This window comes from Thamnophis sirtalis, unplaced genomic scaffold (assembly GCF_051295495.1).
Source record: "Thamnophis sirtalis isolate CommonGarterSnake01/CBP01778 unplaced genomic scaffold, rThaSir2_p1.2 scaffold_8, whole genome shotgun sequence".
In the NCBI taxonomy this organism is placed as follows: domain Eukaryota; kingdom Metazoa; phylum Chordata; class Lepidosauria; order Squamata; family Natricidae; genus Thamnophis; species Thamnophis sirtalis.
Genome location: NW_028261388.1, coordinates 299957 through 309293, shown reverse-complemented (window position 1 = coordinate 309293; position 9337 = coordinate 299957). Strand labels below are relative to the sequence as shown.

The 9337-nt window shown below is 64.8% G+C and overlaps 1 protein-coding gene and 1 pseudogene across 2 annotated transcripts; both read left to right on the top strand.

Annotated features, from left to right (window-relative positions):
- The first annotated feature begins 363 nt into the window (after window positions 1-363).
- On the top strand, window positions 364-1713 carry LOC148044229 (leukocyte cysteine proteinase inhibitor 1-like). The gene is made up of 3 exons (XM_087722056.1): window positions 364-511; window positions 715-816; window positions 1467-1713. The coding sequence occupies exons 1-3, from the start codon at window positions 446-448 to the stop codon at window positions 1599-1601; spliced, it is 303 nt and encodes a 100-aa protein (XP_087578182.1). The 5' UTR covers window positions 364-445; the 3' UTR covers window positions 1602-1713.
- Window positions 1714-3698: 1985 nt separating this feature from the next.
- On the top strand, window positions 3699-8863 carry LOC106544282 (uncharacterized; annotated as a pseudogene). Its single transcript, XR_015697446.1, has 3 exons — window positions 3699-4079; window positions 4911-5139; window positions 5515-8863. The product of XR_015697446.1 is annotated as an uncharacterized LOC106544282 (transcript).
- The last annotated feature ends 474 nt before the right edge of the window (window positions 8864-9337 follow it).

Below are 9337 nucleotides of genomic sequence, written 5' to 3'. Positions count from 1 at the left end.
GGGAGAAGCCCCACTTGTGCTCCAGTTGAGGGTGAACCGGGAGGGAAGGAGGGATGGGGGTTAGCCTGGCTCCCTCCGTCCCATGGCAGATGGAGCAGGAGCCAGGGGGGGGTTCCAGGAGCCCAACCCCACCAGAGATCAGCAGCTGCTTTCCTGCCAACTTCAGCTCTTGCAGGCACTGACTCAGTCTCGGGAGCCCCACCCACCCCGCTTGCGAAAGGGCCCCGACAGGCTTGGGCTGGTTCTCCTCCTTCCGTCACCCAGGAGGGCAGGGCCACGGATGGAACCGCTCCGGCCAGCTGCATGGACGGCCTCACATGATCGCAGCAGGCAGCTCTCCCTGGGCCAGCCATAAAAGGCCAACACCTGGGCTGCCCCCCCGAGGCTCCTCAGACGGACAGCCACCCGGTTCTGCCAGCTGCTTCTCCAAGAGAACTTGAGCAACATGAATGTTGGGGGACTTTCTCCTCCGGAACCGGCCACTCCCGAAATCCAAGCCATTGCTAACCAGGTAAGTCGTCCGGCCAACCCATCCCAAGGGCTTCATCCGGTCCCCTTCCCTGCTTTGCCAAGAGGTGCCCCAGGAGCCCCCAAAGCAGGCAGCCCTCGAGTCCCCATCGCCCGGCCAGCAAGGAGCGGTGAGTGGCAAGGCCCCTCTGGGCAGCTCCCCTCTTGCTGCCCATTGCCTTGACCCTTCGGCCCTTCGGCCCCCAGGTGCAAGACAAGCTGAAGGAGGCGACCAACAAGAGATTTGCCACCTACAAGGCCGTCTTGTACCGTGCGCAGGTGGTGGCTGGCATGAACTACTTCATCAAGGTCAGTGGCTGAAACGCAGGACACGCCCAGGCCGGGGGGGGGAGGGGGATCAGCCCATCCACGAGGCATCCTGGCATCCTGGCATCCGCTTCCCTCCTCAAAGGACAGCAGCCCAGAGGTGCTGAGGTGGCACCTACATTGCCCACCTTGCTTTGTCTCCTTTAACCTCCTCCGCCAAGCCTCCGCACGGGGTCCCCGGGGGCTTCAGTGCCAACTCAGCCACTGGACCTGCCGATGACCTTCCTCCGAGCCCTTCTCTGCCCCCGGCAGCCCCTCTTGGCAAAGGCTGCTGGCTTGGAAGGGCTCTTGAAGGGTTGCCAGGAGGAAGGGCTTCTGCTTCGGGCTTTAGCCAAACCGGCAAGTGTCCGGTCCCTGACCGAACCCTCCCTCCCGGGCGAGGAAAGGCCTGCCTGAACCTCGGGAGCCAGGGGGGTCTTTGGCCAGCAGTGGGGGGGATGGGAGGGGTCTTCACTCGTTGGAGGCATCAGACTGGGGAAGATGGCCTGGTCTGTGGCTGCTTAGTCTGACCCGGGATTAGTCCCCCCGGGGGCCTTTGGGGACGTGGCGGTTGCCCCCCCCTTGGCCCCCCCAGGTCGAAGGGGGCATGATGCCCATGTCCTGCTGCCCCCCCACCCCTCCCCCCCTCCCAGATGCGATGTGGAGACCTGGAGAAGGATTACGTCCACCTGAGGGTCTTCCAGGCCCTGCAGGGTCAAGGCGGACAGACCGAGCTCTCCGGCTTCCAGCTGGACAAGACCAAGGATGACCCCATCACCTACTTCTAGGGGAAGCCGCCTGTCTCGGAGGGGAGCCGCGGGAGGAGCGTCCACTGAGCCCTGGAAGCTTCCAAACAGAATAAACACATTTGTCCAAAAATGCTCACGGACTTTTGGTATAAACTAAGTTGGTCGGAATTCGTGTCCTCGGCTTACGACTGTTCATTAGCGGCCCCCCCGTCAAGCAAAGTCAATGGGGGAGCCAGATTCACTTAACAACCATGTCACTAACTTAAAAGCTGCAGTGATTCACTTAACAACCGTGGCAGGAAAGGTCGTAAAATGGGACAAAATTTGCTTAACAACGGTTCCAACAACAGAAGTGTTGGGCTCAGTCGTGGCCGTAAGTCGAGGACTCCCTGTAGTTAGAAACTCTCTTCTGCTGATTCAACACAGATTCTCCAAGCCCTGGAAACCCAGAGGGGGGGGGAGGGGCTGGGAATGGGCAGGTCACCCGCCCAGAGACGCCCCCCCCCCACGAGCCTTTCTCTGAAGCAGACGCTCCAGAGACCCCCGAGGGGCACCAGCCTCTTCTCTGCAGGAGGGACGGGGGGGGGAGGGGAGCCCAAAGTCTTCCGTCAGCTGCATCCAGATTTAAAAAGCTGCGTTGAGGCTTGGAACCTCCCTCTCTGTTGCGGGACAAGGCAGGCAGCAAGAGAGAGGGGGGGGGAGAGATCCGGGGAAGGGGGAAACCGTGGCTTACACGTGACTTTCAGAAACAAGGAAGGGATGCAGGAAAGCCGCCAGCCGCTGACTAAGAACTAAAGATTGCCAGGGGGGGGGGGGCTCTAATAGGGGTGGGGCCCTTTCAGGGACTTCCTGAGGCAGCCACACTGTCCACTGGTCATAAAGAGGCCCCAGTTCTCCCCCCCCCCGTTTCATAAGGTGCTCACTGGGGAATGGGACCCCCCCCCGCAGTTCCTGTAAAGGAGGGTGGGAGGAGTGGGAGACCGAGCCCCCTCCTCTTCTCCACTCTGGTGGGGGTGGGGGGTGTTTGGGCTATGCACCACCAGCCTAGAGTTCCTGGGACGGCCATCCCAGCCCCCCATTGGCCTTCATGGGGGGGGGGCAGGGACTGCGCTGGGCAGGCTACAGAGATGGTCCTAGGAGGAAGGAAAGGGAGGGGGCTCGGCCAGAGGGTTGGGGGGGCGCGATAGCTTCGTTCCACATGGGAGAGATTCCCCAGAGGGGAGGCGCCTCTTTACGGTCGCTCTACTGGCCCCCAAATGACCCTCAAACGATCCTCTGCCGACCCTCTGCTGGGGCGGCTTTTGCTCCACGGAGCCGAAGGGCGACGCATGGCCGCAGCCGCACCCAGGAACCCGCCGGCTTCTAGCCCAGCAAAGGGCCAAAGTCACTGGGAGCTTCCTGGAGCCCTGCCGCGGTCCGTCCTCACCGGCCGGCCGGCTCCCCTTCGCAGACCCTCCGCCCTGACTCGCAAGAAGCGGCCCCCTCTCCCAGGAGCCGGGGCGGGACCCGCGCACCCACCCGCCCGGCGCCACAAATCTCCGGCCTCAGCGACCCACCTCTGGCCGCCGCCTGCGCTGAGCCGGGACGCCGAGCCGCCGCCCCGCCGCGCAGGTGAGCCGCTCTCGGGCAGCCCAGCAGCACCGGGCGTTGCCCCCCCCCTTGCGCCGACCTCCGGACGCCGCTCTCCCCGACGGGTCCCCTCGCCCGCCCGCCTAGGGCAGCCCTGGCCCGGAGGTGGGCGCGCCGCTGGCCGGCCGCTGGGCTCCTCCGCCTCCTGTCCCAGGAGACACGGCGGGGCCGGGCTGCGCCTGTTCTCCCGGCCGCCGCCTTCCCGGCCGCCGCCACGTGGTGCCAGGCGGGAGAGACGCGCCCTCTCCGCCCGGCTGCCGGCAGATGAGAGGGGGCCCGGACTCCCCGGGGACTCCGGCAGGGCCAGGACCGCGCGGCCTCCGGGCAGGCGGGGGGTTACTGGGCCGCTCGGGGGCTGGAGGGCGGATGAATCAGCTGCCGCTGGCTGGGACGCCACCCTGAGTCGCGCCGGGCCGCCCGAGGGCCGCGGATTGGCGGCGGGACGGAGGGCGGGGCTGCCTCCCGGCACGTAGCCCCACCCGCCGCAGGTGAGCCTCTGCCGGCCGCATGGAGCCCGCCGGGAGCCGCCTGCGGGGCAAACCCTTCTACGGGCGCGAGTGGGCGCTGGGCCGGCTGGCGCTGAGCCTGGAGGGGGGCGGCGGGGTGCTGGTCACCGGCGGCCCCGGCAGCGGCAAGACGGCGCTGTGCACCGAGGCGCTGTGGCCCACCGAGGCGCCGGGCCTGCGCGTGGCGCTGGGCGAGTCGGCCCTGGCCTGGCACTTCTGCCAGGCGCACGACGCCCGCGCCACCTGCACCCCGCGAGGCTTCCTGCTGCGGCTGGTCCGGCAGGTCGAGCGCTGCCCGCTGCTGCCCGATTACCGGGAGCGCCGCCGCCGCCCAGCCGCTGGAAGTGGCCTCCTGCAAGGATCCGGACGAGCTCTTCCGCAGGTAAGCGGCCCCCCGCCCCGCGAGGAGATGCCCGCGGAAGGGAAGTCCGGCTGCAGCCGCTCCCCGCCAGCTCCTGGCCGGCCTTCTCGCGCACATTGGGGCGTAGGCTAGGTGTTGGTTCCCCCCCCCCTTCCCTGGATCTGACGGGCTGCTTCGTAGGGCACACGCGGCCATCGAGACTGTTCGGAGGCCTGGCATTCGGAGGCAGTCTGGAAATTGGTGACCCTGCGAGGGCAGCCGGTGCCCTTGGCCACCGCGAGGAACAGGAAGACCAGCAGCCTGGGATAGCTTGGCTTGAAACTTTGGCTGGGGGGGGAGGGGTGGTTGGGTTGAAGGAGCCCAGCCTGGTCAATGCGGAGGCTGCCTTTCCTGGACAAGACCATGCAGGCACGTTTCCTGCCTCCCTTCCCATCCGCATTCCTGGGCCGGATGTGCTCCGGTCAGCCTCTGCCTCGTGTTGTGGGAAGCCCGTTGGGCCAGTGGCCAAAGCAGGGATGGTGGAAGAAGCAGGCTGGGTCTCTGGCCCCAGTAGTGAAGGCTGCCCGCCTCTTTCAGGAAGCTGCCAGGGGCTGCAAAATGCAGCAGCCCCCCCAGTTCTACAGCGGGTCTGCTGGGAGGGCTTTGTCAGAAGGCAGATTGAGACACGTCAATCAGTGCTTCCAATAAATGAGGGAGATCCAGCCCCTCTCTTTGCTTTCAGTTGCCTTCTGAGCCCCAAACGCTGCTTCCTTTCATCAAAGGTAGCTTTACAGAGGCCATATATTCCCACCTGCAGCTGCAGAGCTCTGGGGGCTCCCTTCCCCCTTGTCAACTGCCCCCCTTCTCCCCCAGAGCAGTGCTGCTGCCCTGCTGGACCTGCCAGCCCCCCAAAGCCTCTGCTGATCGTGGTGGATGCTTTGGATGCGGCCAAGAGAGACCGCCAGGAGGAGGAGGAGGAAAGAGGCCCCAGCAAGTCCATTGCCCAACTTCTGGGAAGCCACCTGCGGCTGCTGCCCCCCCTGGCTGCTCCTGGTCTGCAGCGCCCGCTCTCACAGCCAGGGGGTGCTGCGCCTCTTTCCTGGTGAGCAGGGCCCTGTGGGGGTGTGGGGGGAGAGTGGAGAGGCTCTTGCACAGAGCTGCGGCAGCTGTCCTGGGCCGCCTCCCGGGCACAGCTTTCCACAGAGGGGTTCTTGACCGTTCAGCCCAGGGGAGGGGGGACGGAAGAGCAGACACAAGAGATCTCTGGGCCCAGATGTGACCCCTGTCAAACTAACCCCAGTGCATTTTGCCAAGCAGCTGCCTGTGACACCGGGGTAGCCGCTCCCTTAACAACAGGCGCCAAAGAGTTGGCATGTTGATGCTGGGCGCTCTGCTTACTAAGGCCTGTGGCCCTCTGCCCCCGCGAGGGAGCCAGTGTGCGGTAGGCCATTGTCTCATCCAGCTTCTTCCCCCGCAGGACTCCGACAGCTGTGCCTCGATGACCTCCAGAGGGAACCTGTCATCTGTGATATGCAACACTACATCCTCGCCCGGCTGGAGCGGTAGCAGGCGCTGCGGTGGCGCTTCACCCAGGATATGACCGGAGCCCTGACCCAGCTGCACCTGAAGAGCAACGGCTGCCTGCTGTACCTGGAACAGGTGTTAGACAGGGTGGGGGAAGAGTTGGTCCTCCCGCAAGAGGTCCGTCACATCCCAGGGACGCTGTCTGGACTGTACCTGTGGCTCTGCCGGCGCCTCTTCCCACACAACCAGTTTGCCACGATCCGCCCCCCTGCTGGAGGCCCTGCTGGCAGCCCCTCGCCCGCTGATGCCTCGTGAGCTTCACACGGCCATCTGGACGGGCCATCCGGTGCTCTGGGAGAGCTTTCAGGACAACCTGGCCACTTGGCAGGGCTCCTTCAAAAGAGCCCAGCGGGGACCTGCAGGTTCTTCCACGTCAGTTTTGCCGAGTGGCTTTGTGACATCAAGCATTGTACGTGGAAGTACCACTGCTGCCCAGCACGAGGGCACGCCCTGCTTGCCGTGAGCGCCTCCTGCCGGGCACCAGAACTAAGCCCGGAGGAGGTGATTGACTTGGCCCGGCACTTGCTGGCTTCCGAGCTCGGCCTTGAGACCTGGCAGCTGGCGCTGTGGCTGGTGTGGTGCCGGGTGCCTGTGGAGAGCTGCTTGGGGCCAGAGCTGCTGGGGCCCTTGGAGCTGGTAGTGCTGGAGCTGCTGGTGCTGGCAGGCGCTCGCCTGGGGGAGCGCGGACCAGCCCCCTCCCTGCACCATGCCTTCGAGCGGGAGGATTCTGTGGGGCTGCTACTAGAAAACTGCACCAGCGTTAAGCAGCAGGATGTGGATGGGCGCACGTGGATGGCCAGTGCCGCCCACAGCGGCAACCATGAAGCGGTGGAACTGCTCTTGACTCACAGTGCACAGCCAGAGGCCCCTGATCACCACGGACAGACCCCCATGACTATGGCTGCTCGCCAAGGACACACCAAGACCCTGCTTTGCCTGCTGGCGCACGGGAGCAAGGTCAATTGTGCAGATCACAAGGGTTGGACAGCGCTGCGTGCAGCCGCCTGGGGCGGTCACAGCAAGGCCGTTGCTGTTCTGCTGCAAGCGGGTGCCCGTGTGGATTGCCCCGATACCGAGGGGAGAACGGCACTGAGGGCCGCAGCCTGGGGTGGCCACAAGGACATTGTGGCCACTCTGTTGGAGCATGGAGCAGATATCAACCGGGCCGATTCTGAGGGACACACACCACTCATTGCTGCTGCCTACATGGGCCACGGAGGGATTGTGGCTCTGCTGCTGAGCCACGGGGCTCGTGTTGACCACGCTGATGTGGTTGGACGGACAGCCCTCTCAGTGGCCACTTTGTGCATTCCGGTGAGCCGTGGCTATGCCAAGGTCGTAGAGATTCTCTTGGATCACGGGGCGTCTCCAGGACATGCTGACCGGGACAACATGACTCCCTTGCTGGCAGCTGCCTACGAAGGCCACGTGGAAGTCATGGAGCTCTTGCTGGAAGCCGGGGCTGAAGTGGACCAGGCTGATTCCAGAGGCTGCACCCCACTCTTGGCTGCTTCCGCCTTGGGCCATCGGGCGGCAGTAGAAACTTTGCTGCTTTGGGGGGCAGCCGTTGACATCCTAGACAGCGAAGGCCGGACGGCTCTTGGAGTTGCAGCTGGACAAGGCAGGGAAGCCGTTGTCCAGACTCTGCTCAAGCGGGGCTTGGATGGAAACCGCCCAGACAGGCTGGGCTGGGCCCCACTGCACTTGGCGGCCTGGCAGGGCCACCCCAGGACGTGCGCAGCTCTTGTGGAGGCTGGAGCCCGCGTACGCAAGCCCAACCGGGATGGCCGCATCCCACTGATGCTGGCAGCCCAGGAAGGACACACGGAGGCTGTGCGGCTCCTGCTCGAGCACCACTCCCCCATTGACCACCAGGGCTACGATGGTCTCTCGGCCCTGTCTCTGGCTGTGCTGGCCGGACACCACAGCACCGCCGAGCTGCTTTTGCGTAAGGGGGCAGAGGTGAATCTGTCTGACTCCGAGGGTCGGCCCATGCTCTACCTTCTGATGCTGGAGGGCTGCGTGGAGATGGCCGAATTGTTACTGGTGCATGGGGCCAGGCTGGAGGGGCGGGATGCCCAGGGCCGCACGGCCTTGCACGTCACCTGCTGGCAGGGGCAGGTGGAGGCCACCCAGCTGCTGCTGAGCTACGGGGCAGATGTGGATGCCCTCGACAAGGAATGCCGCTCGGCCTTGCACCTGGCTGCCTGGCAGGGCCATGGGAACATCGCGCACCTGTTGCTGGCGAGGGGAGCATGGCCCGACCACAGTTGCAGCCAAGGGGCCACTGCTCTGGGCGTGGCCACGCAGGAAGGCTGGGCTGAGGTGGTGAGGGTTTTGCTGGAGCACGGTGCCAGTCCCGATGTCCGGGACAAGGCAGGCCGCACCCCAAGGTGGCTGGCAGCCAAGCGGGGCCAGCAGGCCGTGCTGAGGCTGATGAAAGGTTCCAGGGCCTGGCCAGGGCCAATATCTCCCCAGCTGGGCTCTTCCAGCAGTTCGGCCAGCAGCCTTGTCCCCCAAGGCAACTCTCCTGTGGCCTGGCTGGGTCCCACCGATGATACGCAGGCCTCCTGCGGCTCTTCAGCCCCAACGTCCCCTTTCCACTCCCCCCAAGTAGTTCCCCTGGGCCCAGGCTCTAGGGCACAGCAGATGCCCCGGGACCCCCCACCCCATCGGCCCCAACCACGCCCCTTGGCCCTTCCGCCGGCTCCAGCTCAGGACAAGGCTAGCAAGGGACTCCGGGGGGGGCTGATCTCCCTTGACACGCTGGCCCCCCACCTGCACCGGAAGGCAGCCATCAAGCTGCAGTTCGAGGGCCCCACTTGCGGCTATCAGTACAAGCAGGAAACTCCCCTTTGATCTGGGGCGGGGCAATCTCTGCAGGCACCAGGGCAAGGCGGGTCTGGCTGGTCGGCAAGAGGCGTGGTCCTTGGCGCGGAGGGTTTTGGCATTCAAGGCTCGGAATGCTGAGGGGGTCCACTTTAGGACCCCCGGTGCCCACCCCAAGACCCGCCCCAGCGTTGGAAAGGGGGGCAGAAGTGCCAGAGTGGTGTCTGCAGCATCACCTGCTCCATGTCAGTGGGGGGCTGGTTTTCCTCAGAGCAACCGAGAGCCTCCCCAGGAAAGGGGGCCGGTGACCCCCAGCGGCCAGTACAAAGAGGCAACCAGGCCCTGGCTGGCTTCCTGCGCATAGGCTAAGCATGAACCTTGCGTACCACACAGTGCCTGCAAGCACACAACCTCTATGCCAGTGTTTTTCAACCTTGGCAACTTGAAGATGTCCGGACTTCAACTCCCAGAATTCCCCAGCCAGCATTCGCTGGCTGGGGAATTCTGGGAGTTGAAGTCCGGACATCTTCAAGTTGCCAAGGTTGAAAAACACTGCTCTATGCACAAAAGAACCACCATTACGGGTTAAGAGGATGGCCTTGTTCGCACAATGCGCCGGATCACGCACCACCCACTTCCACCTGTGGCCTCGTGTGAGTTCAGCTGCTGACTCTGGCTGGGTCGTCTTTGAGCGCCTGCTGGGGAGGAAGGAGAGGGAGGGAGGGAGGGAGGGAGGGCGGTCCCTGGGGCATCCCTTCTCCAGCGGGTGGAAAGCGAGCCAGCCGGAGACCTGCTGTGTCCCTGGGCTCTCTGGGGCCCTTAAACCTGACTCCCTCCAGGTGGGGTAATCCAAAGGAGTTGGGGGGGGGAGAAGCTCTTCCTGCCCA